Below are 20,246 nucleotides of genomic sequence, written 5' to 3'. Positions count from 1 at the left end.
ACATACACGCTTCCTATGCCAAAAACCCACCCCAAAAGATATCATAAAAAAAACCAAGAATCTTCCAAAAAGAGCGGCATGGCTTAATAGTTTGGTATATTTCATTCCATATCACATAATAGTAAAATAAAAAAAAACATTTTTGAAAAACTACAGAATGAGAGCTACAACTTTCGTTTAGTAACCACAGTGCAATTCTATCATTTATATGGCCTAAAGATAGACAATATATATATCGGCACTAGTCCAAAAACTGCGCTACACCCAAACAAAAGGGCACTGACCATAAACGATAACATAACAGCTAACAATTTTATAGAGTGGATAGGGAATAACAAGATCCGCACTTTGTATAATTGTGATGTCCTCTAATTTAAATGTCAAGAACCTCTAATGGCCTACTAAACTTTAACAACCGAAAATGCACAAACAAACAGATATTCAATTTCTAAAAATCATAAGACCTAAACCCTTTAGAATAAAATCACATCCTTTTAACAGCTGATATGTTAGGAGAGGTCGACCCTAAACCTCCAGCAGTGTAGCATCATAGAAGTTCAACTAAGGGCAAGGGACTTACACCCAAGGGAACACGGAGGACATGTAATGATGGCTAGGGGAAGGTGGGTGCCTCCTAGGGTTATGGGGGAATAGGAGTGGCTATTAGGCCTTGGGCTCTTATGTAGGCCAGCCCAAATACCCTTCTACATTATTTTATAAGTATTTTTATACTATTTTTTCAACAATTTATAGGTATGGACATTTTAATTGAAGTCCTACCTGACAAATGTTAGCTTTCGGTAACTGCCACTAGCTTAAAATTTGCTAGATGTGAGAGACACATCTAAGGAATGCATTTCACTAAATAAAATACACATACATAAAACACAAAACATGTGCACCATATCCCCAGCATTCCCATGATCAGCGGTGACAAGATAAACACCATCGACTTGTTCAATTGCATCCAAGATAAACACTAAATGAGGATGTCAGGAAATGGGTGCGTTCAAGTTTTCTTGTTCGTTCTCACCTTAATGGCTTCATCAGCAAAGTAACCAGAGTAGTTTCCATTCCAAAATATGTGACATGGCCAAACTTCACAGTCACTGTAAAGAAACAAAATCATTGAGTTACAACATAAATACAAAGGCACCAAAACTATGTTGAGTCAACTCCTGACCTAAGCCTAAGGCACCTCAAAGATTACCTTAACCATCAATTCAACTATATGAAATCAAATAACAGTCCCCTCTTTAGTAGACCGATAAAAATGGAGAATACAGTACAAAAGTTACCTTAACTAGCCAGTGTTTTGCACAAGCTAGTGCCTTCAGCATCTTCGATGTCAATAAGCTTCTTGTGTCTCTATGTATCCTTTCTTCACAACAAAAAACAGACACCGAGTGCACAATACTAAGTGGAATCGTAAGAAAGTCCCTAGCCATAATTGTTAATATTGTAAATTTTCTGGCATTTTTCTTTTGCCATGCCAGAACATCAAAAACATCGCTATCACCTTCGCGTACTTCTTCTAAATATGTGTTAACCTTTAACTTATTTATACATACTATATCGGATTGATTTAAAAATGACAAACTAAAGTTTTCATTTGCCCTACGCCCCTAAGCTTTATCATTATAATGGTACAGAGGATACACCCCTTCTTCTAGCCACTCCTTCATATATTTTAAAGTAAAGTTCATTAACTAAATAACAAGGTTCACCTATCCTTCAACATCATCCACACTCGAAGACACCTTCTGCTGAAATAAAAGCAATGCTAATAACAAGTGCCAAGTTACACTGCTAGACAACTTTTCATCTCAATATTCTGCAAACTTAATGTGTATAGGAGTAGCCAAGTCCATCAAAACATCACTAGTTTGCCAATCTGAATTAGTTTGCCAATTTGAATCACTCAAAGCACAACGAAATACCAAGATTATAGGGCAAAAATGTATATGCAGTTAGTTGATGCCATGTCCTATTAGCTGGCACACCTCTAGTAGCCTCTTCAAATGCCTTAAAGAATTTTACATATCGATTCAACATTTATCCATTCTTCTTCAATTATGCGACTTCACCATTTTCAATCTACCTTCTAGAGACCCATGACTGCCCGCTTTACCGCTTGTCCGCTTCCATATCCACAGCTCCTGAGTCATATGTGAAAATACGTTTTTATTATAGGTGGGCCTGTTAAGAATAAGCATATTTTTTATGGGCTGTCGCTTTATCACACTGTCGGTGTTACGAATTCACATTGCACGTTCAGTTTACGGCAAGGAAGACCACAAGTCCATCAGATAATATTGGTGCTGGCAGAACAATAACTCCCGGATAACTATGTAAGCATGCAGGAAGAACACTTGACTACCACCTAAGGCATAATAGCTGCCATTTCGGCACATTTACAACTAGGTTCCCAAGTGGATATACGTACAAAAAGTACCACACTATCACATTCCAGTTTAAGCACATTTATCAAGTACTGTTGCCACCTGAAGTTCACAAAAGCACAAGAGTTATCGTGGCCAAAATGTCCTGGAACTAGCAACAGAACAGAAGCTCAAGTTCTCCTGCTGTGATTGACAATATATAGACCAAGTCACTGATTTTTCTTAGTGCACAGGTCATTCCTCATAGCCTCAACGGCTGCCCTGAAATAAACAACAAATGATTTTAAGGTAAGTATTAGGCAGCATAATTTATAGATGGCTTTTCTAGTTATGTGCTGGCAACGTTTGATAAGAACTCCTAGGAAAACAAGACATATTCCTATTGTCAGAAAACCAATACTTATATTCCAAAAGGATGTAATATTTACAATTTATAAAAGAAACAAGATACCTTAAAGCATTCTCCATTTCAACATTTGTTGGGTCAATCTTCAAGCCATCTAAAAAAGCCTTACACGCATTTTCATATTCCTATATGCACACAGCAAAAGCTAATCAATTTTATGATTTCAAAATTTGTGAGTAATATGTTCTATAATAGCTTAAGAGGTATTCTCTAGAGAAATACCTTAAGAAGCATGAAAGCTGCTCCTTGCCGATAGCAGGCTTTTGGCCAATGAGGCTGCAACATTCTGCACATATTACCATCAACTAGAGCTCGTTCTCCATTTTCCAAGCGCAACCAGCAGAGGCTCCTATTTGCCAGCAGAGTTGCATAATCGTCAGGATTAGATCCAAGTTCAATTGCCTACATTACACCAGGTACACAGCTTTCAGCAATAAATTATATGGAATATGTCACTCATTTGTATAAGCATATCATAACACTGGTAGGGTTAAATCAATGACAATCTATTAGTGAATCCCACCCCATTAAACTAGCCACAGTAATAAAAAAGGTCGATCATTTTGGAAAAGAATCTGGTGCACAACAACACTGTGCATAAGTATTCTGTACAGATATCTATTTTGTATACAGATATCAAACTAAAACATACTCCCTGAATTTCAGAGTTCATAAACCACTTGGAATGGTGGTCTTGAGGGAGCTCTGGAAGGCTGAATTGAAGCAGAATTCTGCCCATGGTAGCCACCGCAACCAATGCCTTGGTCTATCATCGGTGAGAACGCAGATACATGCCGATGACCCGATTTACAGCCTCCGATTGACCGTCGCTTTGTGGATGGAATGCAAAACTGAGGTTCGATTTGACACCAGCGAACCGAAACAGTTCAGTCCAAAAGGTGCTGGTGAACACAAGGTCACCATCACCGACTATTGAGCTTAGAATTCTGTGGAGACGCACGATCTCGTTGAAGAAGGCTTGTGCCACCGAAGTTGCTGTATATGGGTGACCCAGAGGTATGAAGTGAGCGTACTTTGACAATCTATCGATGACCGTAAGGATGACGGACTTGCCGTGTATGCGTGGCAGTCCCTCAATGAAGTCCATGGCGATATCCTCCCAAACGCGGACTGGTATTGGCAATGGTTGGAGGAGACCAGCTGGGTGTAGGTGCTCTATCTTATTGCGTTGGCACACAAGACACGTGCGGACGAAGTCCTGAACTGCTTTCTTGGCGCCGGGAACCGCAAAATCTGCTCGGAGGCGGTGCAGAGTCCGCTCGACACCCTCGTGTCCAGTATGGGCGGCTTCATGCAGCGCTGGTAAAGACGGCGATGTAGATGGCACGAAGACACAACCTTTCTTAATAATCAGGCCATCCTGGAAGGACCACAGGGACCTGAGTTCACCGGCCCGCACCTGGTCACGCAGCGCAGCGATGGTCGGGTCCAATGCCAGCTCTTCACGCAACTCGTCGAACACCTTGAAGACGGGACCGGTGACGGCGAGTAGGGCAGCTGAATTGTCATCGCGACGGGATAGCGCGTCGGCCACGACACTCATGCGGCCCGGGCGAAATTCAACCGTGAAGTCGAATCCCATCAACTTGCTAACCCACCGATGTTGCAGAATTGTAGACGGGTACTAATCGAGCAGGAACTTCAAGCTGTAGTAATCTATGCGCACGACGAACGCCCGTCCCTAGAGGTATGCGCGCCAGTGGCGGATTCCTTGAACGAGCCCAATAAGTTCACTCGTATTCCGCGAGGCTGGCGTGTCGAGGTGCGAGGGTGCGACTAAAGAATGCCAGGGGACCGCCGCCTTGATGGAGCACCGCGCCAATCCTAGACCCGAACGCGTCACACTCCACCAAGAAGGATCTGGTGAAATCGTGAAATCGGGCAGCTGGAGGACGAGGGCCGACGAGAGAGCGGACTTGAGCGCAACAAAGGCCGACTCTGCCTCAGGCGACCAGCGGAAGGAGTCGCACTTGAGAAGAGCTGTTAGTGGTGTGGCGATGGCGCCGTAGTTGCAAATGAACTTTCGGTAGTAGTCGGCAAACCCGAGAAAGCCGCAAACCACACGAACGGACCGAGGAGTCGGCCAGTCCACCACCGCCTTGACCTTCTAGACGTCCATGACCACACCATCGGCCGAGACAACATGGCCGAGGTATTGGACTTGGCGCTCGCCGAAGAGACCCTTGGAGCGCTTGAGAACCAAATTGTTGGCTCGGATGGTCGTCAAGATAGCTCGGACGTGCTGAAGATGCTCGGACCAAGGCATGTTGTAGATCAAAATATCGTCGAAGAAGACGAGCATAAAGCGCCGAAGGAACGGTGCAAGCACCGTGTTCATGAGTGCCTGGAATGTAGCCGGAGCGTTAGTGAGGCCGAATGGCATCACGAGGAACTCAAAGTGCCCTTGATGGGTCCGAAACGCGGTCTTGTGAATATCAGCTTCGTTCATCACGTTGTTGATGATGATGAGACCATCTGCTCCAGTGATGCAATGCGCGAAGTAGCCACCACAACAGAGCGGTTGAGATCTGCCAAGTCAGATTTAGATGCCAACCGCGAGATGCCATTGAGGACATCCGCCATGGTTTCCTGCAGCTTGGCGAGTGGATCGGTTAGTTCTAGGAGCGGCTGAATGCTAGCTGTTGCATCTTCCATGGGCTCTGACACCAAGTTGTCACGAGCTCTTGCGTAAGAACGAATAGGATAACGATGGGTAATCGGCGGCCTTGGCTTCGGCAACCTAGCGGCCTACCGTTCCATGGCTGACGACAAGAATAACCAGAAAGAAGATGAGAGAATAGAGAAATTGGAGATGAGAGTGATAGATTAATTCTGCTTGCTTTATTCCATGAAGCACACACCTCAAATAAGCCTAAGATATAACAAACTATTGCTGAAATAAAGGAATAACAATCGGCTAACAACTAACTTAATTAATCCTAATCAAACTGAAATTGCTAATTAATCCTCTACGCTTATGACACGTGCGCAGTGAGGTCGCAGCCTGATCGGTGGCACCCGGCTTATGACGTCGTCGTTGATACGTAATGCCGACCATAATATCGTATATTGCAGATCTGTTATTAAATGCTAGAAAACCATTTAATTATTGCTTTCTCTTAAATGAAGATCAAAGTTTTTGGTTGGCTATTTTTTGTGGACAGACTAAACACCATGGATCTTTTAGACAGAAAGCATATGGTTCCTCCAGATGATAATGCGAATTGTCCCACTTGCCATACAAATGTCAGGGAAACTAGAGAGCACCTATTCTTTTGTTGCAGGTTCAGCTCTGGATGTTGGAATGCTTTAGAATGGATCTGGTCGAACAATATGAAATTTCATCAAATGATTCAAGCATAGCGCAACTCATTCCCATCACCCTATTTTATAGAATTATTACTACTTGCAGCCTGGAATATCTGGAAGAAAAGAAATGGGCTAATCTTCCACTATATTTCCCCTACACTGACATCGTGGAAGATAAACTTGAAAACAAACCTGAGTCTACATTTAATTAGGCTCAAAGGAGCTCATCAAACTATTGTTCAATCATGAATTAATCTTTTGTAATAGCTTGTAGTCCTAGGGCTCTGTTGTAATTCTACATTTATTTAATAAAATCATACTGTGGGGGCTTCCCCCACTGTGCTTTGGTCAAAAAAAAAAGTAATGCTCACCCTTTTTTTCTATCCAAATATTTATCCTAACAAGCACATTTGGTGTGGTCATGCAATACATTTATTATATGTAACTGACACATAACAAAGAATATTCACCTTTTTTTACAGATAATACACAAGTGGACATGCACCGCTAAACACATGCATGCACATCATATACCCACCAAAGCAAACATGTGTACTTAGTACTCCTAAAAATGGCCACAAGAAATCATATGGATTTCTAGTAACATATTTGTACCTTCAAAAACTAACAGTCAGGTATACTAGGAAGAGCATGTAGTAATTTAATCAAGTGAAAAGTGCTCCCTGTTAGATGTATATGTCTTCTTGTATTCTTATGTCTTTTTGTATTGTATTTCCTCATTGTATGAGGGGCTTTTGTGTATATTTACCAACTCCTGTACCTCTATATATTTGGGGCCTAGTGCTCCTATAATGAATAGAAGAGCTATTCATAACATGGTATCAGAGCGAGGTTAGCATACCTCTCCTCGCTAATCTTCTCTCCTTATCTCGATCGAATCGGTTGTTTCCTCTTTGTTTTGAGGCAGTCTGCTGTCGATTCATCGTTGTTGCCGTTGATTTCGCCGCCGATTTGTCTGCCCGTCGCCACATGGAGGTCTGAAGCAAGCTGGTCGAGGTTGTCAAGGTCTGTGGCGAGCTGGTTGAGGTCGTCAGCTCTTCGACAATGCTCTTCACCCAACAGCCATCGTCGCCCTTCACCGGGCAGCCGCCACCGCAGCCACCACGGCCGTCGCTCTTCGCTGGCTGCTGCCGCGCCTCGTCTGCCCAGCCATCACCTTCACACGGCCGCCGCTCCTCCCCACCTAGCCGCCGCCGCTCGCACGACCGCCGCCGTTGCTTCCCCACCCTACTGCCACTGCCGCCGTTGCTCCCCACCCCGCCGCCACCACTGCTGAACAAACGTGGTATGTTCGTCTGGGTGTGTAGGCGTCGGTTCGTTTATAAAAAAAATCAAAAAAAAATTGCTCTATTCTGGTGTGTTTTGCAACGTGTTGGTCGCTTTTTGCCATTTCCTTAGTGCTCTCGTCGTCGACATGGCTCCTTCAACTTCATCTGGAGGTGTTCCTCTTCTCCATTGTCTGGTGTTTTTTGTTGGCAGAAACTACCGTGATTGGATTCCTCGTCTTCGGATTCATATGCATGGTCTGCGCCTTTGAGAGTTTCTTACTAGCGAGCTGCCTTGTCCACCCCGTCCTACTCCACAGCTTGTGCTTCCACTACAGCCTGTTCTTTCAGCTACAACTACTGATGCAGAACAGGAGTTTGAGAGATTGCTTGCCGCCTATGATGCTAGTGTGGAGCAGTTGCAGTTGCAGGGGGGTGTTAGCTGTATATGTCTTCTTGTATTCTTATGTCTTTTTGTATTCTTGTATTTCCTCATTGTATGATGGGGCTTTTGTGTATATTTACCAACTCCTGTACCTCTATATATTTGGGGCCTAGTGCTCCTATAATGAATAGAAGAGCTATTCATAACACTCCCCAAAGTCCAAACTCATGTTTGTGTATACTCTACATGTGTTATTGTTTCTTAAACAATAAAACACGATCTAGAATACCCCCGTCCCTTAAATCCAGCCAGGATTCATCCAACAGAGAGTGGAACAAATCTACAAGATGCTTTTTTAAAAGAAAAATTTACTTGGTACAAAGAAATCTACTAATTATCTTTATATACAAGAAACTTTTGTAAACTGTCAACCAAACTATAATATTGATACAGGTTATCCCCACACAAATTAACAACACATTCAGGAAATAGAGATGTGCTGCAATGCCTTACACTCGTATAGAGTTGCCCTGCAAGTAAATATTCCTTTCTCCTGAACGCCTCTTTACCTCGTAATTTCAGTTGAGCTAACTTTTTTACACAAAGATCTTTATCCTGAACAAAAGCAATTATTAGAGCAGTAATATTTTTAATGCTCACATGAAGATGCATTCAGAAATCTAGTCAGCTGCTATAAAATGGATGTTATTTCAGATTGCACGCATTAAAATTTCTAAAAGTTTGTCCGCTGATATACACAAATTTTAAGATGTCACACCAAAATGGTATTGTAAAAAATAATTTGGCATATAATATATTATTAATAATTTTCACTAGTCATTACTAGAAAGAGTAATGGTTCACAAGGATACTATCAATGGTCTACAATTCTGCAAAACCTAAACTAAATTATTGGGTGCCTCAAGTAAACTTGAAAAAAAAAATTGTGCATATGCCATAGTTATGCAGACTCAAATGCTCCATGTCCTAGCTTAATGTTTTTTTCCATACAACTAAAAAAGTGAGATGCGATGAAATTGCTTATTGGTTATCAAAATGAACATCTTGATCAAGGAAAAGAATTTTAATAAAATTAAGTAACAAACTGGCACTTGCATACAACTTTGTAGTAATTATGAATATTAGGAGCAAATACAAAATTAATGATGGAGAGTGATAAAGATGATATATAACAATATGAAAATATGAGCATAGAAAAAACAGATACCCGCTTCAAACCAAAGTTTTTCACATGGGAAATGATTCCATCAATACTCCAATCTGGCAGCATTGAAATAGGTAAAGTTAAAGGAAATAAAATCTCAACAATTTCCCTATGGCCTTGAAGAGCAGCAACTTCAATTGGAAATGCACCAAACTGCAAAAACAAAAAAAAAAAACAGTCGCTTTCATAATGTATCATGACCCGTACAATACCAAACATGATTGCATAGAACTTCAACCAAGTTAGAATCGTTTCAGCCAAATGGCAGTATGGAATTTGCAGTATCGCAATATTTCGGATTGCACATGGATCATAGGTTAAATCATTTCATAAGAAAATATACCTCTTTTACAGCAATTAGCCAGAAAAGTTTGGTAGAATCGTGCAAACAACACAATTACACAAGGGATGGCACAAAAACGCCCATGCAAAGTACGATTTAGCTTATTTCATCAGGCTATGTACAGTTTGGATTCATTCTTGTTTTAAGAGAACTGGCAGCAGGATGCCAATTACATTAATGAAACAGGAGAAAACAAATACAAAGAGAGATATCAACCCCCACAGGGAAAACCATGGTACTTTCATGGTTGGGATCATTTATCAGTGTGGGTGAACAGGGGTAGTGCATGACACGGTTTGAGCTGGCACGGCAGGCATGCACAAACCAGTGGACGTCGTGCGCGTTCTGAAAGATGCTGCTTGAAGCATCATTATCACCTTATCTATTTAGTTTGTTAGCATTTCTGTTCCATTCAATTAGGATTGAGTTGTTTAGTTATTGCTCTATATAAAGAACGTGTTCCCATCATTCAGGATAAGCAGAATTATAAGTTCCCATTTCATCACCTACACTCCGTTTTCCCATCTCTTTTGTCTGTTCATCGTCTTGCCATGATCACAAAGCCATGCCCACTTACGCAGCACATACACAGATACGCTCTACACTCACTAGCATGCGATCATAACAGGTACCAACACCAGCCTGAAAGGAGCTTCAAGGTACTAACCCAAGAAAAGAATAAAAAACACAAAGCTACAAGGAGCCAGACAGACATGATGCAAACATCCCAACACTAACAACTGTGCAAGCACCAAGAACGCCAGATGGCAACCACCAAGCAAGTCAAGCCCAGCCAAGACAAGGGCAAATGAGCAGAAGTATGATGCACCATAGCCAACTAGTAAATGCTGAGGGACAAACAGGTGGAGGCCTCATCTACGACAGCCAAGAAAACATGCCATAATGTGTTCAAGTCAACCAAGGAAACTACCGTCTTGGGCACCACATGAAACCCATCACACAAGCAGTATTCTTGCACATGATGACATGAAACCTTGAAAATTTAGGGTTATTCAGTCAATAATATAGGCTAAAGAAGCGCATCGAGCGGATGAATAACAAGAAATTTCAATGCTGTAGAACCAATATTCCCTAATAACAATATCATTGCATCTCTATACAATGTATCACATACCATAATGTACACTACACTTTATCAAGGCAATGTGTTCTCTCCTAATATAGGCTAAAAATTTAATTGAGAATGGAGGGAGTATTTCTGGAGTTCACTACTGTCCTCTCCTAATATAGGCTAAAAATGAACTAACCAACATCATTAAATTGACAATGGAGGGAGCATTTCTGGAGGTCACCACTCAGTTTCTTTATTTCAGTTTTTAAACCACTGGGAGAATTCAGTTTCCAACATTGCCAACAAAATAATTCAGTTTGAAAATAGAAACAACTCTAATAATATTTTTGCATTTTATTTCGTAATTTTGTGCACCAAAATCCAGTGTTTCAATTTGGTAGCGTTTTTAGGACAAATTACTGTATAGAACCGCATGCACCAATGCACCACACAAGGAACATATCAATTGATATCACGATTCATAGTATGAGAACAATAACCCTTGGAAATTTAAATGGGATCCTGGAGGTGTTTCAGCATTGGGGATGCAGCAAACTCAATTTGCCTCTCCTCAGGCCTTGAAGGTCACGCTTCACAGCCTCACTAGCCTATGGCACGGGGATGGGAAACATGGGGGATTGGGGCTGGGCTGGTGGAGTGGAGTATTGGATGCCTCGTCAGGCCTATTGGCTTGGTAGGATGGAGGAATGGACCTAGTGTGAGTGCCAAGAAGTATTTCAGTCAGTTCACGCTAGTATTAGGGTTTTGGTAAAGGAATGTCCAATCACGCATTAATAGCTCACAACTGAAAAAATAAGGAAATAATTTAACTCACTTCGTCCGGAATATTGGGATTAGCACCAGCATCTAATAAGCATTTCATCACGCCAGAAAAGCCATATTTTGCTGCCACCATAACATAAGTATCACCGTTAGAGTCCCTAAAGTTCACATCAGCACCAGCCTGTATAAATGAATTATTATTTGATCAGCTCAGCCTGTGGTTCAGATGCTATCCAGAGAAAATGTACATGGAATGAAAATGAAGCTTCCAAATACACTTAAAAGAAAGGTACTGACTTGGATGAGAAGTTTGACACATTCCAATGATTTAGATGATATGGCCAAAATCAATGGGGTGTCATCGAGATTGAAAACCTTATTAGGCTGTTGGAAATAAAACAGTCGAAATCAGGATCAATGGAGAAATACTATCAATCAATTAAGTGCATGCTTATAATAAAATTAGACAGTATTTTCATAAATTCTGAGCAAGTAGGCAACTTCCGCTTCATTCGTACCACTTAAAATCAAATGTTGACTATACGAACCACATATACCAGAGGCAAAAACATATGACTTTTCTGTTATACACCTAATTGAGGAACAAATAAACTATTTCTTACATCGGCATGATGGTCCAGTAATATCTTCATGGTGCTAACTTGACCACGCGTAGCAGCTGTATGCAATGGGGTCCCATGGAGAGGATGAAAAACAATACCAATTCCTCTTGACAGCAGCAATTCTACTATTTCACAGTGTCCTGGAAAAGAGTTTTTTTTAATCAATATATATATATATATATATATATAGCAACAAAATGTTTTATAGCATGCGTAGAGGTATAAATGTACAGCCAAGAAACGTCACTTTTGATTTAAACAAAAGTCCTGTATTCAAAAATTATTTAAAATAGAATCTGTATCAGGGTTCTGTTTACCAACCATAAACCACTAGGTAATACTACCTCCGTCTTAAATAACTTCATTTTTCAGTTTTTACATACAATGTTTCGACTCTTCGTTTTATTTAATTTTTTTGCGATTAATATTTTATTGTTACTAGATGATAAAATATGAATAGTACTTTATAAGTGACTAATTTTTTTTAAGTTTTTGTACATTTTTTCAAATAAGACGAATGACGAATGGTCAAACGTTAGACACAGAAATCGAAAAATGAAGTTATTATGGGACAGAGGTAGTAATGGTTAGCAGTGAATAGAATTAAATTTCAAAACTGACTAGTTGGAAATTTTTGCGTTTATGTAATTATGATAGACACGAGACATTCATCACGTTAGGAGCACATATGTCTAGACAACACTGGAAAAAAATATACATCCACTGGTTGAAAGAAGGGGTTGGTGTTCTGTGCTCTACAATCCACTGCACTTTACCATAAAAGATGTCTTCTAGATTACATACATGTGCATGTTTTTTAAAAATCTTTGGCAAGATATTGAATTATTAGTAGGTCTCGTTGGAAGATTGATCTGATCCTGATTATGTAAGCAACATTTTCAACTTGAGAATAATATTTTATTTCTACATTACACTCTGCCCTAGGAAAAAGAGAACTCACTATTTGCCACTCAATAGATGTGGAATTAACTATCTGCCATTCAGCAGATGTTAATTATTTTTTTTGCCTTTCAATGCAGCAATTTAGCTATTTTCTTTGCAGTTACTCCCTAATCACCAGGCCCACCTTAATCCATACTAATTTAAATGGCTAAAATTCTGTTTTATTAAGTGCAATTAACTATAGGGGCAAATGGTTAATCCCACATCTATTGAGTGCCAGATTGTTAATTTTCCCATCTCTAGTTAGGTCCCATGACTATGCTACTTGGAATTTAAGTTGTTGCCACAAAGGCACAAATTCATAATTGTTTCTTCATCGTTCATTCAAAACATCAGTCAACTCCTTTGCGGTCAGAGCCAGCCACTTCACACATAACACCATAGCATATGTGCTTGGAATCCTAATCTTCCCACATTTTATAAAACTACCTAAAGAGATAAAACTGAGTATGACAGACTGTGGAACTACTGAATTAGTGATGAGAAGTTGGTCATTTTGTACAATTTCACTTGTATTTGAAAAAGTGTTCGATTTTTTCCATGTGACTGAAATCTAGAGTAATAATCTAGTGATCAATAATTATGTTCTGAAGAATACGTCTGGGGTCCAGAACAGTGCTGCGTAAATAAGTTTGCAGGTTCTTGGGCACAAGTTCAAGCCATGGCATCATGCAGTTCCTAAAGAAGACCTTTATAGTGTATAGACAGAAAGGAGAGAATGAAACTATCAAGAAGAGCAAGGTCATTGTACTCTTTATCCATTTTCAATAACCCAGAAGAGCAAGATCACTAAGGTATGACGCCAGATTGAAACATAATCTCATTGTACTCTTTTCCCATCCCCCATCTCTTTTAATCTCGGTTGTGCTTGGGATTTTGACTATGTACTTCTACTTTTAGAAATAATGCATTCAGTTGGGTCATCTTGACCTTCACTTGAGTTCTCAAAGAAAAAAGAGATTGTGTTCTCGTACTTCATCTGGCTGCTGGTCAACTAATTATGTCTTTAATACTAGAATTGACAGCCTGCCGGCATTTATTATTTTCAAATTTTGACAGAAGCAGTATAAAATTTAGAACTCTGCTCAGTAAAACTAATAGAATCTAAGGACAAAGTATTTACACATACATAGGGAATCTATTCTCAAAATATGTGCTGTTTGTGCGAGGGAGAGAGAGAGAGAGAGAGAGAGACCTTTCCCAACAGCCACATGAAGAGGTGAGCCTGATTTACCAACAATCATTGGATCAGCACCATGATCAATCAGATATCTTGTAGCAGCAGTTCTCCCAAAAAACGCAGAAAGGAATAGTGGAGTTTCATCTGATAAGAAAAATTAATAAACATTATGAGCTTGGGGAACTCATATGGTCATATACCATTCCTGACTTTAACAATCCAAATTAAAACAGCTGCTGCTCCACAATGTAAAATATATCTGCAATTGTTACTGTTGAAAAAGAAGAACAAATGTCGGTTTGTCTTCACTGATCCTAATATAATACCACTGACTCCTACCATATAGCAATAAGTATTCCATATTCGCAACGCAGCAATTCAAGCTAAACTGTAAACACAAATTTGAAAATATCTCTCCGTTCCACATAATATTCATTGATAAATCTAGACAAACCAGAAAATCTTATAATATGGAACGGAATGAGTACATACATTGTACAGCATCAAAAGTTTCCAACGCTCGTATGTAATGCCACAAGCTCACATGGTACGTAACCAACATGCAGATGCCGCAGAAGAGGGATGAGACATCAAAAAGGACAATAAAAGCGGCCCGATATGTAAAATCCCACCTGGACACGCATATTGATCTCTCCCATTTCTACGTGGAGGAGTAACTAGAACAAGCGAAACAATATTGATGCGAAATGGATGGAAGGGAATCGCAACCTTTGTCATTGGTTTGATTGACGTCGAGGCGGATGTCCTCGACGAGGTACCTGAGGACGTCCATCCTCCCCTCGGTGGCGGCCAGGTGCAGCGCGCGGCTCCCGCTGCGGGCGTCCGCGACGGCCGCCAGGACGACCGCCTCGCCTTGCTGCCCCGTCATGTCCAGCCCCCGCGCCATCTCTGCGAAAGGGGGGGAGGGGAGAAAACGAGAATCAATGGAGGGGATCGGAAAAGGCAGCAGAAGCGGTGAAGCCCTAGGAGGGAAGAAGGCGCTACTGACTCCGGAGGAGGCGGAGGTTGCCGTCGAAGGCGGCCTGGAGTAGCATCCGCTCTCGCTGCTGCTTCGCCATGGCGGTGGTGAGAAGGCAAAACGTCTTGTTGCTATTGGACTGGAGAGAGTGGAGAGTGGAGAGTGGAAACTTGTGGAGTCTGGAGCAGTATATAGCCGATCGCCGACGCGTGGTACGCGGCGGTTGCGTTGGGACGGGAATAGGGATGAACGCGCTCCCATGTCTATTAATGTCTCGTATCTAACGAGACTTTCCAGTCTTCGTAGAAGGTTGTTTATACGGGGCTAAAAAATTTAGCCTCATATTATATCGGATGTTTAGATATTAATTAGAAGTATTAAATATGACTAATTAAAAACTAATTTTATAAATGAGTGATAATCCGTCAGACGAATTTTTTAAGCCTAATTAATCTATAATTAGAGCATGTTTATCCTAGCATCACATAGGCTAATTATGGATTAATTAGATTCAATAGATTCGTCTCGCGAATTAGTCTAAGATTATGGATGAGTTTTATTAATAGTCTACGATTACTATTTATAATAAATGTCAGAACATTCGATGGGACAAGGGACTAGAAATAAGTCACTTATTCTAAACACCACCTAAATTCATTAATTATAAATGTATATAATTTATATATATGTCTAGATTCATTAGCATCCACAGAAATCTATTGTGTAAAATGACGTTGTTATCTTGGGGATAACTTGACCGATTTGCCCTTGTTCTTTTGACCCACTTGTATGTCAACTTTGAAAATATATGTGAATGTTTGTTCAAAAATAAAGATTGAAATATTTGTTGTGGAATTTGGTATTTATTTGACAGATTTGATGTTAGTTTGATATACATAATTTCAAATTCGATAAATTTGAACTTAAATTTATATAATTCAAAATTTGGTATTTATTTGATAGATTTGAGGTTAGTTTGATATATAATTTCAAATTCGATAAATTTGAACTTAAATAATATACTTTGAAATTTGGTATTTATTCGATAGATTTGAGGTAAATTCGATACATATAATTTCAAATCGATAAATTTGAACTTAAATTAATAAATTTTAAAAATTGTCCCCCAGCAGTGTGTCGCCTTCGCCGTCTCTTTCCCTAGCCCGATGCTGCCTCGCCGCAGGCCCCTGCCCCTCCACCCCTCGCGCGGCTGACAACACCGCCGCGGCCTAGGCCTCACGTGCGCGCTGCTCATGCCGCCGTCCAACGCCGGTCGCCGCCCTACCACCTCGCGCCGCCACCGGCCAACCCCAAAATCCTCTCCCCAGATCTGTAAGCGGTGCAGAGGAGGATTGGAAGAGGATAACTGCAGTATAGTCCATTCATATTAAAATTTGATTTTTTATTTCATTACCCTAAACCCTAACGGCGTATATAAAGAAGGGTCAGATGGTTTCTTTATTGTTGAAAAGGATGGTCTGCAAAGCTGAAAAAGGAGGGTCAGTTCGATTGTTCGCTTTTAAAGTAGGATCAAATGAGCAATTATCCCTTATATGTATACTCTAATATAAATTTTGCAGCACTTTATATACAAGCTATATATATAAACTTTCTTTGTACATACTTTATATATAGAAAATTTATATATAAACCCTTTTAGTGTATCATCTTTGTTGATATATTTTTATGATGATATTTTTCACGTAGATGTTTTTACTACATACTCTAAATTTGTTTATATGTACAAATTTACTATACACAAAAATTCTAGTATAAAGATGAAACTTTATACATATAAACACAAATTATAAAAAAAGTTGTGTGTATATATATACACACACTTGTATACAGAATGTTCGTGCGAGTTAATGGCCGTAACATTAAACATTAACTACGGCATACACCTATATCCCCAGGTACGTTCCTTTCACATTCATTCTCTTGGTATGCAAGTAGATTAATCAATAATTTTTTTCTTAGTTCATAACCATCCTACACATTTATTTATAAATTAGAATATTATGCACTATTATAAAAAATCAACAGAATATTATGCGACATAAATTACATTATGTAATATAGATACACACATGCATATACACACACATTTAGTTTGATATGCTGGTATCTGTAATACTCCCTCCGGTTTTAGGAAATACCGGGTGTTGTTTTTGACATGGTAGTATTTCTAGTACTTTCGCCGGATTTTGCACGACACCGTTAAATTTTGTATATATGTTCTACCATCGTCTTTTTCAGATTTTTCATGCAAATATACATTATTATAAGTCATTTATAAAGTCCCTATAGTAATAATAAATCATACTCATAAAGATAAGCATAATTTCATTCACATGTTCATGTATAATTGACAAACATTTCTTCATACAGTGATGCTAATCAATAACATGACAAAGACAAATTAACTTGGATATTAGCTAAATTTAATGTGTTTGCATAGGTTAACTCATATTGTTAATCAATTTATACCTGTATGTGATGGATAGAGTATGTGTGATTAAATATAAACAATAGTAATTAATCACACGCTACCTACCACTGCCGCTATCGCTGCTTGCTGCTCAATTTGAAGGGCGACAATCCAACGTACGTCCCACGCATTGGGATGGCTGCTGGTGCGAGCGTGTGCAGTCTGGCCGGCCTTGGTACGTCAAATAGTTCGAAGCCATGCTTCAAATCCCACCTTACCCATTTCGGCATGTTGTTAGTACTTAATTACTTTCAGGGTTCCTGTGAACCAGTCCTTAATTGCCATGGGTGCGACTCTCAAAACCATGCACCCACAGCCCACCATTATCAATATTTTAGTTGACGTTAACCCGAACCGGGTGATGAATCATTATTACAGCTATTCAGAACTAAGCATGATTAAATGTGATCCCATGAGCTACTTGTTCTAAGCACGGCAAAGCAATAACCTAGGCCTAACTCTAATCAAGTTACCCTTGGTCTAGCAATGAATAAAGTTGAATAATCAACGGCATAATAATAAGGTTTACCCGAAGAAAATAAATACAGTAAATACTTTAATTAAGACAATGCATATTTGAATAAAGAAAGCGGGGAATTTATAATAATGGGTTCAATATGATCAAAGATGAGTGCCACTTGCCTTGCTCTGGCCCCTAGGTTACTTCGGCGACGATCTCGAAGTAAACCGGCTCTTCGGCGGGGTCCGAATCTAAGCGACAAAGCACAAAAATAAATAAAACATTCACAAACTCTACTGAAACAGCAAAAGAAAGTATTTTTAATGGATTCTTGACAATTTTGTGAATTTAATGAAATTTGAATGGACCTAAACGGAGACTAGATGAATTACTTATGAATTTTAGAAGTTTTCTGGGTTTTTAGACTAAACAGAAAAGTCCTAAATCAATTATTGCGCAATTAATGGGGCTGCTGATGTCAGCGAGGAGAGAGGAGGTGCTGACAGGTGGGGGCCACCTGTCGGTGGGGGAGAGGGGAGAGGAGAGGCTGACGGCTGGGCCCCACGGGAGGAGAGAGGGAGGAGAGCCGGCTGGCCAGTGGGCCCGTCCGGCCAGAGAGAGGGAAACAGAGAGGGGAAAGGAGAGCGCGGCCGGCGGCGGGAGCTTCGGGCGGCGCGGCGGCGGCCGAGGGACGGTGGCGCGACGGCGGTGCTAGCGGACGGCGGCGGTGCCACGACGACAGCGACGCGGCGACGACCGCGCAAGGGCGCGGCCGAGAGGGGGAGCAGTGGCCGACCAACACGATGGCGACGAGCGCGCGACGTGCGCACGGCGGCGAGAGGTGGCAATGGGTGCCGGCAGCGGCGGCACGGCGACCGCGTGGTGATGGCGGCGACGAGGGAAACACAGCGACGGCGGAGAGGTGGCGCACGACGCCCGGCGACGGCGCGGGTGGTCCGGCGGTGACGGCGAGGACAAAGGAGAGGAGGAGAGGGAGGTGGGGACGCTCACCGGTGGAGGCGAACGCGGCAGAGGGTCGGAGAGGAGGCGGGACAGGTGGCGACGTCCGACGGCGCGGATGGCGACGACCGGGCGATGGGATCGAGGGTGGTGGTGGTGAGGTCGGGCGCGGCGGCGACCGGGTGGCGAGAGGATGCGCGGGCGCTGGAGATGCCCGCCGTCGACGACCGGGGCGGCAGCAAGTCGGTGACGGCGAGGCGGAGGTGGTGACGCGGCTGGACGGTGGCAAAGGGCGTCCGACAGCAAGATCGAACGGCGGCGACGATGGGGCAGCGCGGCGGCGGCTCGGGCGGGTGGAGGAAAAGGGTGAGCGGCGGCGCGAGGCGGCGGGGATTTTATAGGGGAGGATGGCCGGCTAGGGCGGGCGGCGGTAGTTGGAGACCGAGTCGGCGACGCGGTGGACTAGGCGGCGGCCGTTGCGGCGGCGGCGGTTGCGGGCATGGGGCGGCGAGCGGCGGACTCGGACTCGGCCGGCGCAACGCAGGCGCGGTCGCTGGTGCGGTCGCTGACAGGTGGGCCCCGCATGTCAGCGGCGCAAAGGCGGAGGGAGGTGGCGGCGGACTTCGCGGGCGAGCGCGGGCGCGCTGGGCCGAGGCGGCCCGGTCGGGAGGGAGGAGGCGCGCGCGCGTGGGAGAGGAGGCGGCCGGTCGGCTGGGCCGGCCTGCAGGGAGAGGTGGGCCGGCTCGGCTGGGCCGGACCCGAGAAGGAGGAGAGGAAAAAGAAAAATGAAAAAGAAAAGGAAGGGGAGGAAAATTGGACTTCGGCCCAATAATGAGAAGGAAGGGAAAAAGAAAGGAAAAAGGAGGGAAAAAGGAAAGCCCCACCTTTGCCGAGTTTTAAAATAATTTGTTTGGCCAAATTTTATACTTCTGCAATTTGAGTTTAAATCCTGTTAATTGATTTGCGAACCTCGATTTAATTAAATTAAGTTCTTTTAGAGGGATTTTTCCTGAGTTAACTAAGCCAATTATTATTTACGGATTTCTTTTTACGATTTTAGGCTTAGGACAAAACTCCGGGTGTGACAAACAAGTAACTACAAAACTTGTAAGACCATGTTCATATGCTAATTTCAGAAAAATTACGACAACAAATTAATACACTAATTTCAGAATCAGTATAAAATCAAGTTGACATATTGCAAGGATAATTTTAATTAAATAATTTATTCACATTGTCACTACAATATCAAGTTGACATATTACAAGGATAATTTTAGTTAAATAATTTATTCACGTTGTCTGATGTTAACATAAAATTTAAACTCTACAAAGTTAAATTTAATGAAAATCACTTTA

General features: G+C 41.7%; 1 protein-coding gene across 1 annotated transcript; it reads right to left on the bottom strand.

The window, feature by feature from the left end:
• Nucleotides 1-2,220: 2,220 nt before the first annotated feature.
• On the bottom strand, nt 2,221-15,118 carry LOC102721305 (poly [ADP-ribose] polymerase tankyrase-2-like). Its single transcript, XM_040527732.1, has 11 exons — nt 15,008-15,118; nt 14,728-14,907; nt 14,014-14,142; nt 11,856-11,995; nt 11,530-11,616; nt 11,285-11,413; nt 9,038-9,187; nt 8,323-8,424; nt 3,031-3,210; nt 2,854-2,933; nt 2,221-2,663 (listed from the first exon to the last, which is right to left on the bottom strand). The coding sequence occupies exons 1-11, from the start codon at nt 15,075-15,077 to the stop codon at nt 2,612-2,614; spliced, it is 1,299 nt and encodes a 432-aa protein (XP_040383666.1). The 5' UTR covers nt 15,078-15,118; the 3' UTR covers nt 2,221-2,611.
• Between the last annotated feature and the right edge of the window lie 5,128 nt (nt 15,119-20,246).

This window comes from Oryza brachyantha, chromosome 9 (assembly GCF_000231095.2).
Source record: "Oryza brachyantha chromosome 9, ObraRS2, whole genome shotgun sequence".
In the NCBI taxonomy this organism is placed as follows: Eukaryota; Viridiplantae; Streptophyta; class Magnoliopsida; order Poales; family Poaceae; genus Oryza; species Oryza brachyantha.
The sequence above is the reverse complement of the archived record's forward strand: the minus strand, read 5'-3'. Positions and strand labels throughout refer to the sequence as shown.

Coding starts and splice junctions, on each gene's coding strand:
- LOC102721305 (XM_040527732.1), bottom strand. CDS start 15,077: ATGGCGAAGCAGCAGCGAGAGCGGATGCTACTCCAGGCCGCCTTCGAC. Junction 11,996..14,013: donor TCATGTGGCTGTTGGGAAAG/GTCTCTCTCTCT, acceptor ACTCTTTTCCAG/GACACTGTGAAATAGTAGAA. Junction 9,188..11,284: donor ATCCCAATATTCCGGACGAA/GTGAGTTAAATT, acceptor TTGTTTTTGCAG/TTTGGTGCATTTCCAATTGA.